This window comes from Ciona robusta, chromosome 2, assembly GCF_009617815.1.
Source record: "Ciona robusta chromosome 2, ASM961781v2".
Classification (NCBI taxonomy): domain Eukaryota; kingdom Metazoa; phylum Chordata; class Ascidiacea; order Phlebobranchia; family Cionidae; genus Ciona; species Ciona robusta.
Window position 1 is genome coordinate 9,252,182 of NC_143236.1, and position 27,538 is coordinate 9,279,719.

At 38.5% G+C, this 27,538-nt stretch overlaps 1 protein-coding gene and 1 long non-coding RNA gene across 3 annotated transcripts; one reads left to right on the plus strand and one right to left on the minus strand.

Moving 5' to 3' along the window:
* Positions 1-31: 31 nt before the first annotated feature.
* Positions 32-25,824, plus strand: LOC149740966 (uncharacterized). Of its 2 annotated transcripts, none has more exons than XM_089872474.1 (42): positions 32-3,081; positions 3,262-3,437; positions 4,395-4,512; positions 4,776-4,955; positions 5,066-5,242; positions 5,528-5,656; positions 5,986-6,114; positions 6,394-6,561; positions 7,039-7,189; positions 7,433-7,640; positions 7,890-7,975; positions 8,030-8,062; positions 8,304-8,351; positions 9,281-9,320; positions 9,375-9,431; positions 9,779-9,816; positions 9,917-9,984; positions 10,218-10,491; positions 15,164-15,475; positions 15,845-16,049; positions 16,330-16,414; positions 16,756-16,863; positions 17,245-17,326; positions 17,432-17,656; positions 17,835-17,942; positions 18,226-18,510; positions 18,621-18,740; positions 18,883-19,187; positions 19,680-19,818; positions 20,412-20,532; positions 20,781-20,874; positions 21,173-21,311; positions 21,722-21,871; positions 22,124-22,154; positions 22,434-22,503; positions 22,868-23,067; positions 23,505-23,616; positions 24,024-24,138; positions 24,574-24,657; positions 25,120-25,181; positions 25,235-25,385; positions 25,454-25,824. In XM_089872474.1, exons 1-42 carry the CDS (start codon positions 3,052-3,054, stop codon positions 25,558-25,560), a joined length of 5,520 nt encoding a protein of 1,839 aa, XP_089728600.1. In that variant the 5' UTR covers positions 32-3,051; the 3' UTR covers positions 25,561-25,824. The 2 variants fall into 2 exon arrangements, with proteins under 2 accessions (XP_089728600.1, XP_089728601.1); XM_089872475.1 differs by having other exon boundaries at positions 33-3,081; positions 5,534-5,656.
* Positions 10,751-11,484, minus strand: LOC149740967 (uncharacterized). Its single transcript, XR_016384417.1, has 2 exons — positions 11,343-11,484; positions 10,751-11,253 (listed from the first exon to the last, which is right to left on the minus strand). It is a non-coding gene; the product is annotated as an uncharacterized LOC149740967 (long non-coding RNA).
* Positions 25,825-27,538: the final 1,714 nt, after the last annotated feature.

Sequence of the window (27,538 nt, forward strand, 5' to 3'; positions counted from 1 at the left end):
TTTGAAGTGTTATATCAAATCAAAATCTATATTTTTGATAATAAAACGTTTTAGGTTTAAATATATATGTGTGAAGCGCGATTTTGTAAAATTTAACTTGACTATTTGCGTAAGTCGTAAACACGTAAAGCGTTGATAAACTAGAATGTTTTTTGTTACGTGAAGGCGTATTGAGGCTGTAATGCGGTTTGTTACGTAATAATCGCAAATATTTACTCAAAGTTACGTCAAATTAATACCACGTGACTAAAAGTTCTAGTTTGTAAATCTAGAATTAGTGTTATAATTCAGACGTAAGAATGAAGTATTGTGACGTATATAATCCTGTGTCAACGATCCATTACGATACTACGAAGAGATGACATCACTGCAAACATATATATGAAACACAACGTTCCAAAAACATGTTTTGTTTGATGAAAACACATTTTTTGTATATGGACAATTTTTGAACAATATAAATTGTTAAAACAGCAAACGCTGTTGTGGTTGCTATTAAATCTGGTTTGTGACGTATAGGCGCACATAATCAAAATACACAGGGTTGCAGGGGGTCACAACTACCCCCTCCTTCTCATTTTCCACAAATTTACAGAATTGTTTATACTACCTTAGTTACCAAATACAATGTTTATTTGTTAACACAAAAATTGTAGCATTTGTACCACCAACAACGCTTTTATTTGACCATTTGCTTAAGTACCTTTTACCAGTACATGATTTAACCCTTGTCGTTTTTTGCTGCTAATTCTCTTCTTAATATGTTTTAAGTGTTGATGTTCAGTCATCACTGCAACACAATACTATTTGAGAATAAATGAATGTGATTATCGCGAAAAGGCAGTCATTGTAACACGGGTGTTTTGTTTCATACACCTTGTGCCAGCTTACAAGTTACCATATATGTAACTTTATGGGTGATTAATTTTCTATGAGACTGACCATTAAGACAATCCATTAGTGACCACTGGGTTGGAGCAATAGCCATTACGTGTTTTGCCCAAGGACACGTATCTGTTGTATAAAAAGAAACACATTTCATATTATAAATCGGTGTCTTTGTTAAAATATTATTAAATGTGAATTCTATGTTTGAAGTACATTGTTTTTTTAGTAGCACAAATCTGTTGTTTATAAATTATTTTATAATGAGAATTTATTTTGTACCGGTACTTTTTAAATTAATTCAACATTTCCAATCTGTAGCATGCAATGACGCAGTTAGGTAATTTGCTCGCTTTCTATTCTATGTGGGTGAGGTCCCGCGACATGGCACACCATGGGTTTTGCTCGCATTACATAGCATTAATTAATCCATGGTGATCTTACTATAAAACGTTATTAAAAAACGACATCAAAATAGAGATAGTGAAAAAATACATTAATATTTTTATCTTAAGATGCCAGGCCCACAGTCATTATAACACGGGTGTTCTGTTTTTTAGACCTCATGCTTGCTTACAAGTTACCACGTATGTAACTTATTTATCTTCGCATGCCGGGACAACGACCGCTGTTATAACACGGGTGTTCTGTTTTATACACCCCGTGCCCGCTTACATGTTACCACGTATGTAACTTATTTATCCTCTAATGGCGGGGCAATAACAGTCATTATATTACGGGTGTTTTGTTTCATACACCTCATGACTATTTACCAGTTACTATATATGTTATGTAACTTTGTAGGTGATTATTTTTTGCTTTATATATATCAAACACAAATCCCATTTAACTTAATGGTTTAATAGAATGAAAAAAAACAAAACTCCTCAAATAAATAGAAAAATATTGGAATAATATTTATTCGCTTCATGGTTTCTACTTTAAAAACAGTGCAGTAATATACATTGGGCAATATGTGGGTTTTATATTAATTACTCTATCACTAAATATAAGGAAATACACCATTATCTGAGTTGGTTGTGCACTGTAAGGTACCATTCAATGAGTGGACTGAAAAGGTTTAGAAAGCTGAGAAATATTCCCAATTTTAACAATAAAGATTTTTTTAAATCTGATGACAGGTTAAACGTGCGCGATATCATCAAATCTGATCAAAAAGTTAAATTACTTTTCCACAATCTGTGTTTTTATTCCTATTGATATTTTTAGCGGTTGTGAAAAGTGGATTACGTGCCCAGTTATTAGTGGTCAATACTTTCGTGTGGTAAACTTCATTTTGTGTAAAATGTATATTTTATGACAATAGTGGGAGAAATGGTTAAAAATGCATTCATTTATGGGGACAAAATAACAGTGTTGTAATGTGCTGTTGTGCTGTTATAGGAAACCTGTCACAACTTATAAAAATATAATCTATATGCTGGGTGTTGTACACTGCACCAGTATTACTATCATTGTAACTTGTGTGGTAACTTAGGATGGGGCAGACATTGTAATTTTTTATTAAAGTTGACAGGAGCATTATTTTTATTGTGCAAAATATTTTAGTTGTTGCTTTGTAATACATAATAAATAAACTAATTCTTTTTAACTTGACCTTGATGTGAGAGAATTTATGAAAAAGGCAAATTTGTTTTTCCTGTATTTTCTCTCCCCATTGTATTGTGTAGCATGCTTGAACATGGTAGGAGTGCCTTGTATTGCTGTTGTGTTTCAAACCATATTTTGCTCTTTTACAACTTGTAATGTAAATATTTTTTCATAAAAAGTGCTACTATACTACTGGTAATACTTTGGGTGATTTAGGAAGTAATTATTTCATTAATATTGCATTCTAGAAGCTAGCAGCAGGATTCTGTACCTAGATATAGGCATGTGAGATAGTTTTGGAATTACTTGCATATTTTTAAAAGTTGTGTCAATTATATTTTATAGCAGTATAGACATAGCATAGGAAATAGATGTTTTATATTTGCTAATGTTTTTACTTTTTACATACAATAGTCCTAATATGTATTACATATGGTTTTTAGTGCAATTTTCAGTTCCCCATTTAGATGCAGGATATTTTATACAACCAAATTTTACACAGTTTTTTATATATGTTTCAGAGTAAGATTTAAAATATAAGATTTTTATGTGGAAATGGCAGGCCCAAGCACCCCTGCTATCAAGGTTGGTAAAAAGTAATTAATAAACTAATTCTGCTAAATAAGTACTTTAATGTATTCATATACATATATATGTATATTTATTAAAACTGTTTTATCTATAAAAGTTGTTACATATTTCTTTGGTTTTTTATTAAATAAAAAAAATATGGAAACAATTTAACATAATTTTTCTTGTTTTCAGCGTTCTGTTAAAATGTTCAGCACGGAAGAGGAACTTGTTATCGGGAAGTTTATGGTTGAAAGTTGGAGCAAAAATTATCGGATCCCGCAAAGTTTGCTGTTTGATTGTTTGAAAAAACATTTAGAAAAATATCCAAGAATGACTCGAGCAAAGGATAACAGACCAAGCTCGTTCTGGTGAATAATGATTGTTGTTGTGGCATATTTTTTATTTTCAATTATTCATACATTTAGGATTTGAAACCCTACTCTTTATGCAGTATATACTGGCATAGGCGCCGAACTTTAAAAACACAGGGGAGGCAGGAATAGTCAAACACACAATCCTGTGAAACAAATCTAACTTATTGGTTGTAATGTTTACTGATTAATTCAGTGCAGAAACTTCTGGGGGAGACCTGTCCACCCTGCCACCCCTGGTTTGGCGCCTATGCACTAAGTATTATTTTAGCATAGTGCTGCTTGGCATATTTTTTACTGCATGTATGTGTTGGTGTAAGTGAGGTTTAAACCCATTATCCAATCTTAATGGGTGAGGTCCACAGTTAACCCACTACCCCAACACCCAGGGTGCTCATTTATAATCTTGATTTGATAGTTATAACACTGCAAGGATCATATGAAACTGCATGCATAACAAATATCTAAGCAAATATATAAAACAACAAATACTTTGTTCATTTTATAAGTTGTCAGTGCCATAATTGGCATTCGAAATTCACGGTGGCACTTTTTACAATCTTGGTCAAAATCAGCATTTTGCTATAAATATTGTTCCCAGAAGCATTTGTTTAATATAAACTTGTTTATTCTTTGATGTTTTTTTTTAATTTAATATGGTATTGAGGCATTGAAAGAATATTTACATTAACTTGCCACCCACTATTTAATCTTAATATATTTATTCCCAAAATATATTTTTACCAAAATGTTTCAAAACCAACGTTATAAAAAAAGGGTCATTGGATTTATTTTCTTTGCTTAAGTTTTGTAGTAAGTATTGTAGCATTGAATATAAGTTTTATTTTAGTAAATTAAAAGACATGGAAAAAATTCTGTGAGATTAAAATTGATTTTCTTTACACAAGTTATATAGTGAGTGTTTTGGCATTGAAATTTAATTTTTTATTTTAGGCAACAACGTTTCTTTGAGCGCAACCAATCAGTGGTGGCCGCTTATAAAAACTTCAAGACTTTACCGTACAAAGAATTCCCTGTGGTTTCCGATGTAATGTTGGATGAACTGCTGCAAGTAAGTGTTATGTTGTTCAACATGGGGGGGGGTCTTACTGGCAACTCTGACCTAAATATTATGCCCTTGGCATGCTTCAGTTTTGGATCTTATATATAGAAATTTAAGTGTACCAAAAAATGAATTAAATAATTTTATCCCAGAAATAAATTAAATGATTTTAAAATATAAGCTATATATTATTTTTTCTAAAAAATTTGCAAAACAACAGAATAAATAAAACTTATTTATCTTTTATTAAATAAATTGTTTTTTTCCCCCAGGAACTATCAGCAGTAGACAAACCACCCCCACCCTCCGTAAAATCTAAAAGTTCTGAAGATTTTGTTTACGAGGGTGAAGTTTCGCCCCAAAAACCCCGGCTTGTTGGTCCGAACGCTGTTGTTAAGAAAGCAAAGAAAGCGGTCGAATCATCATCAGGGAGTGAGGACCTTGCTGCTAAGGTGCGTAGGGTAGTAGGGAAAAACGGAACTCCCGTGTTATAGCGACTGTCATTGCCTGCCACTCAAATAAAATAACCTTCCCCCAAATGAAATGTTATATCTATGTTTAGGTAAGAATGAAAGTTTTGCACAAAAGATCAAAGACGGTTGAAGAGGGAAAGAAAAAATCAACGAAGAAAGTTTCAATCAATAAATCGAAAGATGACTCAGGAGTTATGGACGACGTGAAAATAATCGCTGAGTCGTCAGGTGTCAAGAAATCGACAAAAGAAAAGAAAAAAGATGCGGTAAGACGAAATGTTTGGATTTAGTGGTTTGGTGGTGCATTTATTGGAATATAACCTCGGTTATAAAGGTTGCATGAAAGAGAATATGTGGCTTTTTTATTTTACCATTTCTTGTAGTGAGACATTACCAGTTTATGCTGCACTCGAAAAAATTAATCATTGCCAGAAGATTTCTTTTACTTATCTAATAGGACACCAGAAAGTATAACGTTGTCTGAGAAATAATGTTATTTTAATCATAGTAAGTTTGTGAGTTTTAGTACAAGTACTAACCCTTCCATTGAGCCACAGGACCCCCCCAAAGCCATTGAACCAGAAACCCCCTCTGAACCCCCAGCCCCCATTAAGTATGAAGTGGGTGAGAACGTTCAAGCCAAGGATTGTGGAAAATGGTATAAAGCAAAGATCATTGAGGTTCGTGAGTTTTAAATATTTTTTTTGTGTTGGTTTTTATTGTGTTTTCTTCTTAAATAACATTCTGTGCTTGCCATGTTGTGACCAGAGTTGGCCCATTATTCCCCTTCTATTCTGTTTGGGTGAGGTTCTACAGCAGGGCACGCCATGTGCCCGGGATTAAACCAAAGTCACTTATTACCCCAATGTTTTAAAAAGCGTTGAATTTCGAAATGCGATTAACGAAATTGTTGGGTTTCGTTTTTCTTTTTTGGGAAAACGTAAAAATAGTTTGTGCAAAAGTTGGTCCATTACCCCAATGTTTTAAATAATGAATTCCAACTTTGTAGGTTGACAAAGACAAGGGTGAGGTGCTCGTACATTTCAACGGGTGGGGCAAGAGATTCGATACGATCTTCCCTGTGGGGAGTGAATTGTTGAGGGGGTTGGTACAAGTGGTGAAGAAGGTGGAAGTTAAGGTGGGTGTTGTTGGGTTGGGGGGGATTGTGGGGTTGGTGGGGTTATTGGGGTGTATCGCTGGGTATGCATGTATTTTAAGGGTGGGGGTGTATATGCGACAAACTTATATAAACACAGGGGAGGCAGGGGTAGTTAGACACAATTCCATGAAACAAATCTAATTTATTGGTTGTAATGTTTACTGATTAATGAAGTGCAGACAAGTCCACAATTGTTTTATAATTTTGGTGCCAAACTCAAGGACCCCTAACATCGACGTATTTGTTGTATTACCCCAGAAATTCAACGTCGGCGACGACGTACTATCGCAATGGACAGACGGCAAGTTTTACCCCGGCACCGTTATAGGGGTGAAGGGATCGGGGTCATACGTCGTGATGTTCTTTGATGGGTTGAAGAAGTTGCTACGACCGAATCTACTAAAACCCATGAGTGAAAAGGAAAAGGTGAGATGATGATAACTGTGGGGTTGTATAGGTTTACAGGAAAAAGTCGTAATTTTATTTGTTTTTATTAGTTTTGTTTTTGATGACTGTTTGATTATTTTTACACAGGGGGGATTATTATTAATGGGGTATATCGATTAGTAATGAATTAATGTAACTTATTTATCCTCGCATGGCGGGGTAACGACAGTCGTTATAACACGCGTGTTCTGTTTCATACACCTCGTGCCCGCTTACAAATTACAACGTATTCAATTTTGTGGGTAATTGTTTTCTGCATGACTAGCAATTTGGAAACCCTTTAGTGACCACTGGGTTTGAGTCACTACTGTTAAGTATCTTGCCCAAGGACACATACGCCCACTATAGCAGCGTCAAACCTCGACCCTATATCCTCTTGCATAAAGCCCGTTTCCAACCATTGTACTTTTGTAATAGCCTTTAATACAAAGCCTAAATAGAAACAATATACGGCAGGAGGAAGCAATGAAAGAAGCACAACGTGCGTATCTAGCGTCGATCGAAACGAAGCACACAGAACCCACGTCGCCCCAACATGAAGTAGGGGAGGGGAGGAGATATCGAACGTCCGCTAATGATAGGGAACGTAGGAGTGCTGCAAGGAAAGGTAGGGCTGTCAATCAAACACAGCCTGCCAATCAAACATATCCTGTCAATCAAACACAACCTGTCAATCGAACACAACCTGTCAATCATATGTTGCTGTAAAGCCACTCTATTACATCTGTCACATAGTAAATTCATTAATATAAGATTGTTTCTATTTTTGTTTAGTATTGCCTGTCAATCAAATACCACCTGTTAATCAAACATATTCTGTCAATCAAACACAACCTTTTAATCATTTCAGAATCCGTGGAAATTTCAAGCGACCGTCGCAACAGGAAGCGTAAGATCCAGGAAACCCCCTCGACCCCTAACCCCCCGTTACCCACAACCCCCCCTAAAGTATTCCACGCCAAACGAGCGAGGATAGATAAAATATCGGGAAGTTTGTTGGACAAGGCGGTTACGACGATGGAAACGACAACGACAACATCGGTGACAACCAGCACAAGGTGGGTGGGAAGTTTATTTTACGTGAGGATGGGAGTTGGGTGTTTGGATCGATTGTTATGGATGATGTCATAGGTGGTTGATGATGTCATGTGTGGTTGATGATGTCATGTGTGGTTGATGATGTCATGTGTGGTTGATGATGTCATGCTTGGTTGATGATGTCATGAGTGGTTGATGATGTCATGGGTGGTTGTTGATGTCATGCTTGGTTGGTAATATCATTATGACATCATCAACTTACATTCCAGTTTATCGAAACCACCGGAGATGAAAGGAGACCCCGAGTGGACAACGACAGCGAGCGACGATTCGGATTCCCCGCTCGTTATCGATGGTATTATGATGTCATAATGTGGATTGTTTCAAACTAACGTTGTTTATTTTGCAGAGGAAGAAGTCAAAGCTGGAAGGAAGGCGAGAGGTGAGCATAGATATCTTATATAGGCCATGGATATCTTATATTAAACATACCAATTTGTTCCTCTATCGTGAAAATTATCGTAAATTTCATTAAAACCAAAGGTTACCCGCTTACCCCGATAAAGTCAGGTGAAAGCCGAGGTTTAATTTGAAGTGATGTTAATTTTATTGTGAGATAACAAGTTCTTGGTGAATGTATTGAGAGGTAATGTATGTAGTAAAATATCTCATATTCTATACAGATCACAAGAACTCAAAGAAACCAAAGAAAAAGATGAAGCCAAGTAAAGGTTGGTAGTGAGCATGATGTTTGATGTTTGTTTACAACCCTGTAACTAATGGGTTGTCCAAATTGTCAGTCGTACACTACAGCAATCACCCATAAAGTTAAATACGTGGTAACTTGTAAGCGAGCATGAGGTGTATGAAACAGAACACCCGTGTTATAACAACTATTGTTGACTTGTGTCTTGCCACACAAGGATAAATAGGTCACATTTATATACATGGTAACTCGTAAGCGAGCATGAGGTGTATGAAATAGAACACCCGTGTTATAACGACTCTCGTTGTCCCGCCATGCGAGGATAAATAAGTTACATACGTGGTAACTCATAAGCGGGCACGAGGTGTATGAAACAGAACACCCGTGTTATAACAACTGTCGTTGCCCCGCCATGCGAGGATAAATAAGTTACATACGTGGTAACTCGTAAGCGGGCACGTGGTGTATGAAACAGAACACCCGTGTTATAACGACTGTCGCTGTCCCGCCATGCGAGGATAAATAAGTTACATACAGGGTAACTTGTAAGCGAGCACGAGGTGTATGAAACAGAACACCTGTGTTATAACGACTGTCGCTGTCCCGCCATGCGAGGATAAATAAGTTACATACAGGGTAACTTGTAAGCGGGCACGAGGTGTATGAAACAGAACACCCGTGTTATAACAACTGTCGTTGCCCCGCCATGCGAGGATAAATAAGTTACATACGTGGTAACTCGTAAGCGGGCACGTGGTGTATGAAACAGAACACCCGTGTTATAACGACTGTCGCTGTCCCGCCATGCGAGGATAAATAAGTTACATACAGGGTAACTTGTAAGCGAGCACGAGGTGTATGAAACAGAACACCTGTGTTATAACGACTGTTGTTGCCCCGCCATGCGAGGATAAATAAGTTACATTCATTCAATTATTTCAATCTTTTTAATAGAAATCACAGTGAAACCGGTGCCGGAAGAAAAATCTGAGTTGTAAGTTGTCATAATATGCATTATGACATAACAGTAACCGTTGTTTGTTCATAGAGTTGAAGGTTTGGAGAAACAACCGGAAGAAAATGTTGTGATGATGGAACAAACCAAGTAAGTTTGTTAATATTTAAATATTTTAATAATTAATTATAATATTATTGTTTTAATTAAATTCACCTCAATATGAGTTGTTTGTATGTTGGGTTAAGTTGCTTCTGCTGTTTCATCAATTCAATATAAATTATATTGTATGTTAGGTTTAGCAGCCACATTTTTTATTTGACATTTTTTCTCAGGTAGTTTTTTATCAATAGCGTGTTTTAACGACTGTCGTTTTGTTGCTAATTTCATTCTCTTCGTTGATTTAATTATTTGATCTTCGCTATCGTTTTCGAAGAGATAAAGAAGATATATGTTCTTATTTATGATGTCATAATTAATTAATTATTTATTATTAGATCAACGATGAAAGAAACTTCACTTGCCGGGGAAACAGGTATGTTGTTTCTATGTTTCTTATAATATTTCTATTTTTATTATTTTGTTTCTATGTTCAATATATTGTTTCTATGTTTAACATATTGTTTTGTTTACAGTTGAAATTGAACCAAAACACAAGGACGGCGTGGAAAAAGTTCTCAATGGAGGCCGAACCATTATGGAGGTACATGCATAAACATTCTGTGGTTTTCAAACACAATATTTTAGACCTAAAACATTTTCCCTTTTTATTTGTTGTTTTTTGGCCTATTTTAGATGTATTTTTTCAAAGACTTTTTTTTTAATAATTTTTTTGGGGGCATTTTTCGACTTATGTTTATTGGCTTTTGATTTTCTCATCCAAGCTCACATTATATCAAGATGGGGAGGAATCATTTCATCCATTCTGTCCTCTAGGTGGCAGAAGAGATGAGCATCGACCCTGTCGAGCTACGAGAGGCATTATTACACCATAATGGGGTAGTATCGGGGTTATCTGACCCCCATCTCCTTACCCATAGTGATGAAGAGAATGTCATCAATTGGATCCATGATATGACGGACTATGGTTGGCCCATCACCGATCAACATATCGCTGAACAAATAAAGGCGATTCTTACGCAACAAAGGAAGCTTGTGTTATTCACAAATATGGGGACGGTTAATTTTCCTTCAACTACTTGGCTGAGTGGTGAGTAGGCGTGTTGTTGTAAAAGTTGGGGGCGGTGGGCAACTTTGGCTTAAATCCCTGGTTGTTTTTTTAATGCAAGTAAATTTACTAATGCCTTGCTTAAACCTCGGTATTCATTTGATATTTGGTCGAGTTATTCATAACGCAACAAATAGCCATGTACAATATATCAACTGTATATTTGCCGAACCATCTTTACCAAAGAAATTGAACACGGGACAACAACTGGTGTGAAGCATTCCACAAACGGCAACACTGTGTGCGGCGCGCGCCGCTAATAATTACTTTCGGGTGTTCCTTCTTTTGTCGCCACGTTTCACCATTTGTTTTAACTCCCGTCTTTCAGTTGCAGTGTTACTGTTTGAATTAGCTTACTGAGTTTAGTGATATCATTTCCGTTGTTATTTTAATCTATATCTAATATTCTATTTGTTTAAGGTCGTAGTTACGTTATGTTAAATAAAGCCTAAGTTTATTTTAAATAAACAAGGTCTCGACAATTTATTTAACATAACAAATGGATCAAAAGATACTTCGACCAAAGGAGTTGTCGGTGGAACCCTCGTCAGTAGATGCAGCTAAAGTTTTTAAGTTTTGGTTACGGACGGTTGAAGATTTCATATCATCGCTAAGTGAAAGTCAAAGTTCTTCCTCGGCGATTAACAAGAAGCGGATAGTCATAAGTTGTTTGTCGCCCGATGTCTATCCGTATGTTGAAGAAGCAGAATCCTATGAAGAGATTATCCGAACCCTCCGAAGTGTCTACATCAAAAAGAAAAACAATATATATTCGCGCTATTTGCTTCTCAGTAGGCAACAATCGCCTGAAGAAAGTATTCCGGAATACATACAAGAATTAAAGTCGCTCTCAAGACAATGCGAATTCACTGCAGTAGAAGCCAATCAGTATCGGGAGGAACTGACTCGAGATGCCTTTATTAACGGACTTTCTTCTTCTGTCATCCGACAGCGTTTACTGGAGGTAGATTCCTTGGACTTGATGAAAGCGTTTGAACTTGCGGATAGTCTGGACCGTGCGCAGAAGTATTCCACATCTATGGGACGAAACGCCGCACCCACGCCGTCTTTTGCTGCATCTGCCCCACAGCACCAACACGGACCAAAACGATCTGCCCCACAGCACCAATACGAAGAAACTGTATGTCGACAGCAGGTCCGAGGTAAATGTATCTTTTGCGGTGGTTTTGCGCATAGTCGGACCAATTGTCCCGCCAGAAATGAAGACTGTTTTAAATGTGGAAGACGCGGACATTTCTCTAGAGCATGCCGAAGTGCACGATATGGGAACCGAGTTAGGATGATGGCTATGGATAAGCAAGATGAGGATCAGCCATATCTTGCTGTAATGCAAACTCCTTCATTAGTAGCTGGGGCGCCAGATTGCCTTGGTCCCGCCGTGGTAGATGCGATTGTGAAAGGTCAATCCATTAAAGTTCTCCTCGATTCCGGTGCCTCCGATAATTTCTTGAACAAAAAAGTAGCTCACCGACTCAATTTACGTGTAGAAAAGTCGTCTGCGGTTATCGGCATGGCCACAAATGGACTATCAGCTACAACTCAAGGAAGGGCATCGGCTTCAATCTCTTTGTTGGGACGTGATTACACAAACGTTCCATTCCAGGTACTAGACGGTTTGTGCGCGGATATTATCTTGGGTCACAATTTTATGTGTCGGCATTCTGAAGTTATTTTTAAAATGAATGGCCCGCGACGTCCTCTGACGATCCCTCCTCTCCAAAAAGCAGTGTTAGGTCTTTTGGCTGCAAAAGTAGACCCTCCTGACCTCTTTAGGCACATGCGGCCAAACTGGAAACCGCTGGTAACCCGATCACGTCGATATAGTAAGGAGGATCTAGGATTCATCAGCCATGAGGTGAAACGGTTGCTTGAAGAGGAAATTATTGAACCATCCAATTCACCATGGAGAGCACAGGTTCTGGTGGCTCGCGAGGGATCAAAGAAACCAAGGATGGTAATTGATTATTCACAAACGGTGAATGTATTTACAGAGCTAGACGCCTATCCCTTGCCATCAATCGAGTCCATAGTTAACAAGGTGGCTCAAGATAAGGTTTACTCCTCCTTGGATCTGAGATCTGCGTATCACCAAATCCCGTTGAAAGACTCAGATCGACCCTTCACCGCCTTTGAAGCAGAAGGTCAGTTATATCAGTACAAACGCCTACCTTTTGGGGTCACAAATGGAGTATCTGCGTTTCAACGAATAATAAATCGATTCATACAAGACAATCATTTAAATAAGGTATATGCGTATTTGGATGACATAACTGTTACAGGAGAGACATTGGAGGAGCATGATAGAAATTTAAAGAAATTGTTAGTGGCTGCGAAAAGGCATAATCTAACCATCAATGAAGAGAAGTCCAAACTTCGAATGACCAGTATTGACTTTCTCGGCTACCGGATCTCTTACGGTGATGCACGTCCTGATCCGGAACGCCTACGCCCTCTCCTAAATCTACCGCCACCAGATACACCCCGAGAGTTGAAACGTATTCAAGGTATGTTTGCTTATTATGCGAAATGGATCTCGAGGTTCTCACACAAAATACAACCTTTACTTTGTATAAAGAAGTTTCCACTAACAAAAGATGCACTTGTTTGTTTTGAAACCTTAAAAACAGAGCTGGCGGCTGCAAGCTTAGGAGCCATTAGAAGTGAAGAGCCCCTACAAGTCGAAACGGACGCATCGGATTACGCAATTGCTGCAGTTCTTTCCCAATCCGGGCGCCCAGTGGCGTACATGTCTCGAACTCTAAACACGTGTGAACGGAACTATCCCGCGATCGAGAAAGAGGCGACGGCGGTGGTAGAAGCGGTTCGGAAATGGTCACATTTTCTTAAAGGTAAATCTTTTACGTTGGTTACGGACCAGAGGTCTATTTCGTTTATGTTCGACCAAAGAAACCGGGGTAAAATAAAAAACTCCAAAATTCTAATGTGGCGATTAGAGCTGAGTCAGTTCGCCTATGACATAGTTCATAGACCGGGACGTGATAACTTCGTCCCAGATGCGCTGTCCCGAGTGAATGCTCTTAATCGTGATTTGAAGGAACTCCAAACGCTGCACAATAATCTAGGGCATCCAGGTTTTTCAAGATTGTACCACTTTATTAAAACTCGTAATCTTCCCTTCTCTAGTGAAGAAGCTAAGATTATTTGTCGGCAATGTAAAACGTGCGCAGAAGTTAAGCCAAGGTTCTACAAACCAGCTTCTCGGAATCTGATTAAAGCAATGAGACCATGGGAGAGATTGAGCATGGATTTTAAAGGACCTGTCAAAGGTCGCAATAGCTATTTACTTATCATCGTCGATGAGTATAGCCGCTTCCCGTTTGTATTTCCTTGTAAAAGAATGACTTCCGCAGTTGTCATACAGTGTCTCACGAATTTATTTTGTTTATTTGGCTTTCCAGCTTACGTACATTCGGATCGTGGATTGTCGTTCATCAGCCATGAAGTGAAAGTTTTTCTGACGGAGCGTGGGATTGCAACCAGCAAATCTACACCATATCACCCTCAAGGTAATTCTCAATGCGAACGCGTCAATCAAACCATTTGGAGAACTGTTAAACTACTTCTGCACGGGAAACTTATGGCCGAGGAACAGTGGGAGGAAGTCTTACCCCAGGCGCTTCATGCCATTCGGTCTTTGGTGTGCCTAGCCACCAATGAAACTCCACACGAACGTTTTTTTAATTTTTCCAGACGTTCAATGACAGGGACAACGCTACCCACATGGTTGCTGACAAAAGGTCCTGTGCTTTTGCGAAGATTCGTAAGAACGAAGGGTGATCCGCTATGTGACCAGGTCGAGTTGTTGGACGCCAACCCTACATACGCGAACATAAGACATCCGGATGGACGGGAAACGACTGTTTCAACTTCTGACCTCGCCCCGTACCCCAGCATTGAGCCAACGGATCCGGACAGAAATGAACATGTAACGAGTGAACGATTCGAAACTCAGGAAGGGACCGCCAATGAACAAACCGGTGACAGTGAAAGATCTGAAATCATCGAACCCAGCAACGAAACGACGTACGAGGTGCCATTACGTCGATCGACACGGCAAAGAAAAGAACCCCAGCGCTACGGGTTTTAAACCGCGTATTAATCCTGTAATTTGTATTGTATTGTATTGTAATTTGTTAAAACAAAATTTTGTGGGGAAGAATGTGAAGCATTCCACAAACGGCAACACTGTGTGCGGCGCGCGCCGCTAATAATTACTTTCGGGTGTTCCTTCTTTTGTCGCCACGTTTCACCATTTGTTTTAACTCCCGTCTTTCAGTTGCAGTGTTACTGTTTGAATTAGCTTACTGAGTTTAGTGATATCATTTCCGTTGTTATTTTAATCTATATCTAATATTCTATTTGTTTAAGGTCGTAGTTACGTTATGTTAAATAAAGCCTAAGTTTATTTTAAATAAACAAGGTCTCGACAACTGGCATTGCCAAAAGGGTAAACAAATTATATTAAGCATTCCTTTATTCAACCCCTCTTCCCCCGAATCTCCCCCAGAAATCCACCAACGAAACATTTTCCCAAAGTTCTTATAACGACTGTTGTTTCCCCACCAAGAGTAAAAACTTTTGCTAAACTTTTATCTTATCAACGCTTCCCCAGAATTCCTCGAGCGTCACCCCGAGATCTTCCCCGGTCGTAAGAAACCCCTCGCTCGTTTCCGATTCGATCGCGAGGGATTCGACGAATGGTTGATGCGATGGATCTGCACGTTACGGGTAACAGACGTCGTGCCGAATGCTGTCTACTACTGCGATCAAACTGTATTCGATGCGACCCCGAAGTTCATGCACGACGTTACTTTTACAAGGGGAGGGGTGAAACTTAATGTCTCCGCTGCTAAAAATAAGATTTCTATCCTGACTTGCATTGGGGCTGATGGCTCAGTGTTCGAACCGTTCCATCTTATGCCAGGTAAAAACTTGTTTATCCTCGATTTTAAATGTCTTGGATAAAAGTTTGGGGTTATTTTTATATGATCAATTCAAGTTAAACCGTTTAGTGTTAAGTGTTTTTAATTTTGTGCATTTTAACTTATTATCTGTAATTGCCGTTAAGTGTCTTACCCAAAGACACATATGCGTCCTCAATGATGCAAACAGATTGTCATAATTAACTTAATTATTAATACATTTGCATTGTAACCAAAGGGTATCGGGTTCGACGCTTTATAATAATAAGCTTATGTGTCTTTCGGCGAGACACTTAATGTCAAAAACCCAGTGGTCATTAAGTTGTGCTACCAAATATTAAATATTAAAATGTCATTATGACATCACACAGGCGATAGTGACAAGCTGACGGAAACAATGGGATTCCGTAAACAAGGCGTTGTTGACTCGGATGTGATCTTCCATTGGATGCGGGAGATCTTCATCAAGAAGATTCCACATCATCGACCGGTTGCCCTCCTCATGGATCTTAGTGTGGAACAGATCAACCATAATCTATTGAAGTTTGCTCGCGATAATAAGATCATATTATATAGGTTGGTGGTTGGGGGTGTTATATAAGGGAATGGGGGGTAACTGGGGCATAGAGGGTGATGTATTATATTTTCAACTTTAAATCCTCACCTAAGTTTAGTTTTGTCAACATATTGTATTTCTGTGATTGCAACGCTGTAATAGATTATGTAACGCAGGAGGGTTTATTAGACTCACAGCGCAGTTGGTCGCTCTAAAGGTTGTTTTTGTCAATTGTTATTTGCTGTATTATTTTTAATCTATTAGAAAATCTTTTCCTAACATTCAAACTTGGATCTTTAGATTCCTGCCAGCCGGTGCTTGCTTTCTTCAACATCCGGATCAAAAATTATTTGGAAGATTAAGGTTGCAGTGGAAGAAGACGGTGGTGGGTTTGGGGGATTGTGTGGGGGGGCATTATTGGGGTTGTTTTCACATTGGTGTTCTGTTTCATACACCTCATGCCGGCGTACAAGTTACCACGTATGTAACTTTGTGGGTGATTTTTTTATGTATTGCCGACAATTTGGACAATCCATTAGTGACCATTAGGTTGGAGCAATTGTCGTCTGGTGTCTTGTCAACAAATATATATGCTTATAATTGTAGCAGCGTTGAGCTTCGAACCTGGTATCCTTCGGTTTTGAGGTGATAGCCTGACCACCACGGTGCTCGACTGTTATTTCTATGCAACATAAATATCTTATATTAACCCCGAGTCATCTTTAGATCAGCAAATTCTTGAAGGAACGAACCAACCAAATGGTACCAGTGGAAAAGTTTCAGGAAGTTTTTAAATCGGAATGTTTGAAGATATTCACACCTTCTAATATTAAGGTAAAGTAAAAGTTGTTGTTTTTGAATGACTCGGTTTCCAACCAAGGACTTCTGATTTGACCCTCTATGTCTTTGCTAGTCATTTTTAAGTTTAAATGTTTTTATTAACTCTTATTTGAGAGCGGTTACTTGCCTTACGGTGCACAAGTTATTATCAAAGCTGTGTTTAAGCGACAAACCAGGGGTCGCTTGGACCACGAGCTAAAGTGTAAGAAGAAGGTTGGAACAATTTTTGTTCACCCCACCACCCATTGTATTACCGTACACTGTAAATAGAATAAATAACATGTGTCTGTAAAAATATAAAATCCAACCAGTTGTTTTTTTTAATTTAAACAACAGTAAAACTAAAATAATGACCAGAACTAACATATCCTCTAGATGTGTTTTGAGCTGACGAAGATCTACACACCAACCTCAGATGAGGAAGTTACGACCTTCATTAAGAAACAGGAAAGCAAAGGTACAACATTATAATAAAGATTTTTTGATTTTTTAAATGTAAAATAAAGCAAACAACAATATTTAAATGAAAAAAAATAAAAAGTCAAAAAAATATATTTTTCAGAAAAACGTAACAAGCGCAAACTATCGAAACCCCTGCTTTATGTTCCCCCTGTTGAAACTGATCAACCAAAGCAAACTACTATCCCTGATCGCCCCGCTGCCCCCACCCAACTTGCCCCAGCCCAACCGGCCCAACTTACCCCCACCCCTCCTGTACCCCAACCCTCACCCACTGTTGAGGGGAAACCCCCAACACCCCAGGAAAGCCAAGACAAGCCACAAACAGGTGAACTTAAAGCTAGTCAAGTTAAAATAATAAACATGTTTAAAAATGTTTTCAACAACTCGATTTTTGATTTTTTTATTTAAAAATAAAACAATTTTTTTAAAAATAAACCAAAAACACTAAAATTAACTTCTTTTTTTTTAATTTTTTAATTAACCTTCAAACATTTGTTGGCCAGATAAACCATCGAAACAAAAACATTGCTTCATGAAAGGGGAGACGGTCCTGGCCAAGTGGGTCGATTGCCGATTATATTTCGCTAAGATTCTGCAATGTTTCGCCGAAGGTGATGTCATAATGGTTATTGTTGTTGTGTTATTATTACATCATAATGCAAAGATGGTTATGAAGAAGCAAATTTTTTTAAACTAATGTCATTTTGCTGCTAATTTCCTTCTCTTTGTTGTTTTAATTAATTTGATCTTTGCTATCGTATTTGAAAAGATAAAAAAAAATTATGTTAAAGTTTTTTACTCTCATTCTGCTGCCCTTCTCTTTTTTTAGTTAATATGATCTTTATTGCTGTATTTGCACAGATTATAAATATAATATATCTATGTTGCCCACAGACACATACAAGATCAGATACTTTGACGGCCATGTTAAAATCGTTAAAGAAGATTTTCTTCGTCCTTATACGGGGGAAGTCCCCCAGTTACCCCCAACCCCATCCACCCACAAGAAGCCCCGCCATCAGTCCGAGGACAATCGTCCGAAATCATTGCCACGGAAACCGTCGGAAAAAGTTCGACGTGCCTCGGAGTCGAGCCCCGGTAAGCTGGGCAGGGAGCATGAGGGACCAGCACTGGTTGCGACAGATCTCGGGACGCGGAGCAAGACGAACAAAATAAGTGGTAAGATAGATATCTTATAATTTTTAATATTTATTAAAAAAAAAAATTAACAGCAAAAAAGTCCCTCACTCATTAATTGCTTCACTCATTAATTTTAATGATTTCCATAGAAACAGTATTATACCTTGCTCCAGTGGAGCGAGTAAAATATCGAGCGGGTGAACAAGTGTTGTGCCGGTGGACGGATCGCAAGTTTTACCCGGCTACCGTTATCAAGCAGAAGGATCTAGGTTTGTATTTGATTGTGTGGATTATTATGGTGTATTCTGTATTTGTGAGGTTTTTTTTGTGGACACCAGAGTTGGCCCATTACCCCAACATAAATGGTTTAGTTTATGTTTGCGTAATCAACATCCCCCCACTTTATTACAGATCATTATTTAATCAAATATTTCGACAACCGTAAGAAAGTCGTGAAACATAATTGGTTATCACCGTGGAAACCACCTGTTTCAACAACCAATCAGGCGGCTCCTTCTACTCAAACAACCAATCAGGCGACAGCAGCTGTTTCAACGACCAATCAGGTCAAAGGGAAAGATAAACCGACCAATCAGGATGCAGGGGAGCCTGTATCGACCAATGAGAAGTCAGCAGTGGTTGAACCAACCAATCAGATTGATTCACAGAATACAGGGACCAATCAGAATAAAGCAGTGACGCCTGAAAAGAAAAAGGTAAAATAAATAAATTCCTAATATACCTCGTAACACTGTTAATGTGCATGTAACTTATCATTACATGGCAAGGCAACGACAGTCGTTGTTACAATATATATATGTTCTGTTATATGGGTGAGGTCCTACAGTGAGGCAAGTCATGGGACCTGGGATTTAGACCGGGGTTGGCCCATTACCCCAACATTGTATATGCATATTCTATTCTATATGGGTGAGGTCCTACAGTAAGGCACACCATGGAACCTGGGATTTAAGCCAGAGTTGGCCCATTACCCCAACATTGTATATGCACATTCTATTCTATATGGTTGAGGTCCTACAGTGAGGCATGCCATGGGACCTGGGATTCAGACCAGAGTTGGCCCATCACCTCAACACCAAGGGTGCTACAACACATTAGTAACCACTGGGTTGGAGCAATTCACCCCAAACTTATATCACATAGCGCTAACCACTGTGCTAAACAATGATACCATTATGACATCACAGAGCGAGGTAAATAAAGATGGAGCATCGAAACAAGGGGATTCCCCCGTTATAGGAACGTTTACGAAAGGAAGTTCAGTGTTGGCGCGATGGAAAGATTGTAGAAGTTACCCCGGGACTATACTTGCTGTGCATGACGATGGTACGTAGGCGTATCATATATAGTAGCATGGTAATGGTGCGTGTCTTGTATATTAGTGTGTAGAGGTGGCATTCTGCTGGTCCTAATGTTGCCAGTTATTTTAAGTCAGTCACTATTATAGTGCATTTTGTATCTCAATCACGTATCAGCATCATGTTTCTTATATAGTTTGTAACTTTATGGGTGAACTGGTATCTTGTATAAGAGCATGGATGAATGAAAGGAACTTGTTTATTCTTGGGTAACCGGGCAACAACAGTCGTCATAACACGGGTGTTCTGTTTCATACACATTGTGCCCGCTTATAAGTTCATAGACACCATATAATAAACATAGACACAATATATATTAAACATAGACACCATATATTGAACATAGACACCATATATTAAACATAGACACCATATATTAAACATAGACACCATATATTAAACATAGACACCATATATTAAACATAGACACCATATATTAAACATAGACATCATATATTAAACATAGACATCATATATTAAACATAGACACCATATATTAAACATAGACACCATATATTAAACATAGACACCATATATTAAACATAGACATCATACACCCAGGTCAATACACTGTACAATATTACGACGGGATGACAAACCGTGTTCGTAAGGAAATGGTGAAAGCTTGGGATTCAACGGCGATACCGAAGGAAAAAAGGGGAAGGCCGAAGGTCAAAGAAAGGTCAAGAGTGATGTCATCATGTTTAATTGTTATATATGTTTTTCGATTTCGGTTGAATTAAATGTTTTTACTTAAGTAAGTCTAATAGTAGTGTGGGCGAGATTGTTCGTGTTTTTATTCTTGTTCCATTTTGTAGATTAAACAAATAATGTTTACAGAATTATATAATCAAATCTTCACTACTCTAAAAGAATGGTGTTGTTAAAAAATTAGAAAACATGATATTTCACCTGCATCTTCCCCCACAGTGTTAGACCAGAAGTAAACATCAGCAAAGGAACAATACCAACATCAGTTGTTACAACTACTAATGATAATGAGGATGAAAGCAAAACTATCAAAGTATGTTGGTGTGTAATGTTATAATGGATATATTGAACCTGGCTTAGGTAAAAATAGGGTTCCGTAACATATGCTATGACTTATAAAAGTAAGGTTAAAGGTGATTTAAACATATGATGTCACCCCTGTTTCCAAAGTTGAGGTGAAATCTAACCCCAGGCCCTTCTATCTGACCCCATGTACCGTCTTACCCGGTGTACCATCTTACCCCATGTACCATCTTATCTCATGTACCATTTTGCCTCATTTACCATATTACCCCCATGTACCATCTTTCCCATGTACCATCTTACCCCAGTGCAAAGTACCTGGATGTTCAAAGATCTTCCGAAACCAAGGATCGTTGAAACAACATCAGAAACATTTCCACCACAAAAGATACAAACTGAGAGACGGGAGCCCTCCGAAGAGGAAGGCTTCGAAAGACGAGAAAGAAGGTAAAAGAATCTAAACTTGTTTAAAATAAAACTCAATATGAGTTTATGTTGAATGTTGGGTTACTGTATTTCCTTCTAAGAGAAAGGTATCGAAAGAAGAGAAAAAAGATTTTGATTTGTTTTAACTAAATCACCACTCATGTGTGATGGATAAATAAGTGGCTTTGAAACATCAACAACAGTTAGTCTATTATAAATGAACACGTCATGTGAGTTAGGCCCGAGTTGGCCCATTACATCAACACCCAGGGTGCTACAACACATTAGTGACCACTGCGTTGGAGCAATACCTGTTAAAGTGTCTTGCACAAGGACACATACGCCCCCAAATGCCTATTAGCATCTGTATTATCTACCTTTCAGTTTAACCCAGCAGTAACAGTTGATATATTGTTCCCAAATATTTATAGTGAGCGTCAAGCGTCGGGTGTCAGCGGATTACCACAAGTCTCATGATGCTATGGAAGTTAAGAGCCGCGGCACCACGGAGCCGAAGAGCCGCGGTGGGAAGCCGGTGATTGAGATTCTACGAATGCAACAAGATCTTCTGCATGATGAAGGTAGGTTGGTAACGATTGAAATAATAGTTGTGGTTTAAAGTTTGCTGATGTCTATTCTATATGGGTGAGGTCCTTGTCAAGTCCTGGGATTTAATCCAGAGTTGGCCCATTACCCATTTTTTAGAAACAATGGCCTCAAATTTGGCATTAAATCATAAATCTCTTCTAACTTAAGTCAATTCTTTATTTATGAATTATATCATGGTTGTTGTTGCCTTACATTGATGGTAACCCTCTTTGTTTGTTTTGCAGAAACTTCCGTGGAAAGTTGGGAAAAGCAAAAGTATGTTCTTGGGTGGCTCGTTTATTCTTTAAAGAAATTTATTCTATAACAGAAGTAATAAAACACAGCAGAGGGATGGTAGGATAGGAAATAGAACAATTGTTGAAACTCGTAAACAACATGCATTAATATGAAACCAGCCGTTACGCAACCGGCGAAGTAAATAAATTCCAGATTCACCTGCCTGCCTCACACTGCCGGCAGTAAAAAAACATATGTTTAAAATTATGGCAGCCAATGGCATCGGAAACAAACAAGTTTAACCCCACTGTTACGCAGGGTGGATGGAAGATCTGGTAGCGATGCTAAATCATCCGATGATCAAAAAGTTGCTGCTGTGGAAGTACAGGTTAGTTGTGGGGGGTGGAACATTTGTGTGTTTGCTCTGTAACGAATGGTACCGGGTTCAAGGCTTGATGCTGCTACCATTGTGGGCGTATGTATCCTTAAACGAAACAGTAATTGCTCCAACCCAGTGGTCACTAATGGGTTGTCCAAATTATCAGCCATACATAAAAACAATCACGCACAAAGTTACATACGGGTGTTATGTTGCATACACTTGTGTCTGCTTGCAAGTGCTTAGAGAAACCACTACAATCTTCCCCAAAAGAACACAATGGTAGCAGCATTAAACCCTGAACCCGTAACCTCTGGGTTCAAGGCATGCTTCCCACTATAGTACATTCCATGTTTAACCAAACACCCCCCAGGATAAAGCTGAGAAAGAGCTGGTGAACGAAGATGTTGTTAGGTGTGGATGTGGTGCTGAGGTAGAAGGAGGGTTCATGATCCAGTGTGAAGGTTGCCTCACATGGCAACATGCGTTGTGTGAAGGTATCTCTCCTAACAATGAGGTTCCACCCGTCAACTATGTTTGTAAAGTATGTAAGGATCCACCAGGTGTGAGAAGGTGGGTGGGTTATAGTGGATATTATTTGTTTATTCTTGTGTAGATCGGCAATGACAGTCGTTATAACACAAGTGTTCTGTTTCATACACCTCGTGCCCGCTTACAAGTTACCACGTATGTAACTTATTTATCCTCGCATAGCGGGGCAACGACAGTCGTTATAACACGGGTGTTCTGTTTCATACACCTCGTGCCCGCTTACAAGTTACCACGTATGTAATTTTGTGGGTGATTATTTTCTGTATGGCTGATAATTTGGACAACCCATTAGTGACCACTGGGTTAAAGCAATTGCTGTGAATTGTCTTGCCCAAAACACATACGTCCACAACAGTAGCAGCATTAAGCCTCAAACCCATAACCTCTGGGTTAAAAGCAAGCACATTACGTCACTCAACCAAACACCATTATCTTCCCTACAACATTATATTACACAGGTCGCAGAAATTTCTCTTTAACAACGAATTCCTGGTTAAGGGAATTCCCCCCACCATAACCAACAACAATGAAGCGACAACAGAACAAAAGAAATTCCAGAACTTCATGGAGGTACATTATGACATCATAAACACTTGCGGACAGCATGTTTATAAACCAACAATGGGATTGTATTATTGTTTGGGTTCTTGGAATAAATTGTTTCAAATATTTCATTAAAATTCCAACTGCTTTAGTTAAATGCAATTTGTTAACAACACTGGTGTTCTGTTTTATACACCTCGTGCCCGCTTACGAGTTACCATGTATGTAACTTTGTGGGTGATTGTATTTTATATATGTCTGACCATTTAAACAACTCATTAGTGACCACTGGGTTGAAGCTATTTAAATTAAGTATCTTGCCCAAGGCCACATACATCCACAATGGTAACAGCAACGAGCCTTGAACCCATTACCCCACAGTTACAACACAAACCCCCTAACCTCTTCCCAACTAACCCCCACCCCCTCCACAGGCCACCCATGCGTTGGTAGACGAGGTAATGAGCGTAAAGGAAGCTCTTCGTGGGATTCGGCAACAAATTATCATCGCGGACCCAACATCGGTGCATCCTATGCTTAAGTTATGGGGTGAGTGTTGTGTAGGTTATGTGGGGTAAGATGGGATTGTGGGGTAAAATAGGATATGGGGGTAAGATGGGATTGCGGGGTTCAATGGGATATGGGGGTAAGATAGGATATATGATTGTGGGTTAAGATGGGATATGGGGTAAGATAGGATTGTGGGGTAAGATGGGAATTCGGGGTAAAATGGAATACCGTTAGCACCTATATCATATATTCAAGACCTGTTTATGCCCATATTTTATGTTGTTGGGGTAATGGAATAGAATGTGCATATACAATGTTGGGGTAATGGGCCAACTCTGGTCTAAATCCCAGGTCCCATGGCGTGCCTCACTGTAGGACCTCACCTATATAGAATTGTGAAAAATGTATTTATAGTTACCACTCATATGCCCACAGACCAACGATCTCAACCTAATAATTTCATTTTTGCCACAGATTTAAAAGATTCAAAAACTATAGAAGAAAAAAAACAAAAAGTTGTGACAGAGAAAAAAGTAGAGGGAGTAAAGGAAAGTGAAGGTAATGGAATGATGTCATATTGTTATAAACAAATTATTTTCAACACCATAATAATTGTGTTTAACAACTAATACAGCAACTAGTTATAATGTTTAATTAAATACAACTCAATGTAAGTTTATTGTATGTTGGGTTCAGCCATTTTTATTATTTGACACTTTTTTCTTTGGTAGATTTTATGCGTGGCGTGTTTTCACGACTGTTGTTTTGCTGTGGATTCCTTTTCATTCGTTGTTGAAATTGATTTGATCTTCGCTGTCGTATTCGAAGACATAAATGTTCAAACAGATGAATGACATTGTCTTATTGTTAGAACCCCCTGAACTTAACACGACACAGAATTGCTTGCTTTGTTATGTGTTATCGTTCCTATATCAATAAAACTTTGGTATTTTTATGTTAGTTTATTAAAACTTATGTTATGTTTAATTTAATTATGACGTAACAACCATTATTATTCAGTTGAATCCGGTAATCTCGAATCGGAATCGACGGACAAGAGCGCCCTCTGGCGACCGATTGAGGTAAGTGGATAATTCACTTTCGCTAATTACGTAAATTATTAAATCAATCAAAGGTCACACGAGGTCAAATGACGTCATCGAGCGACGTCGCTACGGAGAATGACGTCGTCGCTGCTCGTTGTCGTGGCAACATACTTGCACATATCGACCACATGGAGTCAGTATTGAGCAAACGGACGAGCCAGCTGGAAGACTACGTCACAGGTTATTACCCTAACATGGGAATAAGTTGGATGGGCCGCGAAACTCAACTTTGACCCTTCCACCCATAGAAATTGAAAAAGGAAAGATCCCGTCACGCCTCGATGGGTTGGCTTCGGTCAAAAGCGACGTCGATTCAATTCACAAACTTCTATCTGAAGCTATTACGTCACAGTAACCATTGTGTCAGCTAACAACGTCATAAACGGACTTTTACAACATCCGGGGTGATGAGCCAACTTTGGCCGAAATCGCTCGGCTGCTGTTTATAATGTATATTACAACAATCATACCATGACGTCACAACGTTTGTGACGTCATAAAATATGGCGTAACCTTCTCTGACGTCACACGGAGAATCGGCGCGTCGGTGATCTCGTGATTTTTAGTTGTTTGTTTTAAAATCGCGAAAAATTGTGAAAAATAAATTTCTTTCAAATAATGACGTTATTACTTTTGTATGTGAATTCATTCACTCATTTCAAAACAAATATGAATGAATGTAACTTATTTATCCTCGCATGGCGGGGTAGCGACAGTCGTTATACCACGGGCGTTCTGTTTCATACACCTCGTGCCCGCTTACAAGTTACCACGTATGTCAAAAACCACATATGTGACATTACAACACTTAATCTTAACTTTTATAATCTTACAAGTTTTTTTTATTTTTACATGACCAATTTTAATCAACACTGATTCTTTTCCAACATCGATGTCACTGCATAATGATGTTCATTATGACGTCATTAACGTTTTATCGACGAGTTATTTCGTTTAATATTTCATGTCCCTAGGGGGCGCAACGGAGAGTTATTTAAAACGACATGACGTCATTGATTTTTCCGCCTTAATAACCACGTGATGCAGTATCAACCAATCAGATCGACATCTCGTTTCCTACAGAAGTCACGTGGTCGGTCGATTGTTCTTAAAATAATGAATTGATTATGACGTAACAATACTAATCACGTGTTTCTTTCACAGAACCTTTGCCCTCATGCTCGCTGTCAATGTTATGCAAGGATTATGTAAAATACAATTATTTCTGATATCTCAGAATAATTAAAATAAAACTAATAAATTATTCGGGACGATGTTTATGTATTTCGCCATCTCTTGTATTTATTGTAACGTTGAAACCTAAACGAAAGAAATATAAAACACAACTTATTTATCTTCGAATACGAATGCGAAGATCAAATTATTTTAAACACGTAGCGGTCACTAATAGCTTGTTCAAATTATTAGGCAAACGGAAAAAAATAAACAATCAACAACAAAGTTACATACGTGGTAACTTGTAAGCTGGCACGAGGTGTATGAAACAGAACACCCGTGTTATAACGACTGTCGTTGCCAGCCATGTGAGGATAAATAAGTTACATACGTGGTAACTTGTAAGCGGGCACGAGGTGTATGAAACAGAACACCCGTGTTATGACGACTTTCATTTTCCGACCACGCGAGGATAAATAAGTTACATACGTGGTAACTTGTAAGCGGGCACGAGGTGTATGAAACAGAACACCCGTGTTATAACGACTTTCATTTTCCGACCACGCGAGGATAAATAAAATCACATTCATTTACTTAAACAACAAAGAGAAAAGAATTAGCAGCAAAAATTGTCGTTAAAACGTAAGATTTCGTCGAAATATTGAATGAATGAATGAATGTAACTTACTTTATCCTCGCGTGGCCGGAAAACGACAGTCGTTATCACACGGGTTTAACACCTCGTGCCAGCTTACGAGTTACCATGTATGTTACTTTGTGGGTGATTATTTTTTTGTTGGATTTTTTCATTTTTTGTGTATGGCTGATAATTTGGACAACCCATTAGTGGCCACTGGGTTGGAGCAATTGCCGTTAAGTGTCTTGCCCAAGGACACATACGCCCACAATGATAGCAGTGACGAGCCTTGAACCCATTACCTAATGGTTACAGGCAGGCGCGCTAACCACTACGCCACGGCGCCGGATATTCTGGAATATTAAACAGCGGACGTTTCCAAAAGGCGGTTGTGACGTCATAAACCATCGCGGGTGTTCTATTTATAATGTCAGATTTTATTATGACGTCAAAAGGGGAGTCTGGTTCAAGAATTATAAAATTGACTGTTTTGACAATGGATATCCTTGAAATCGATTAT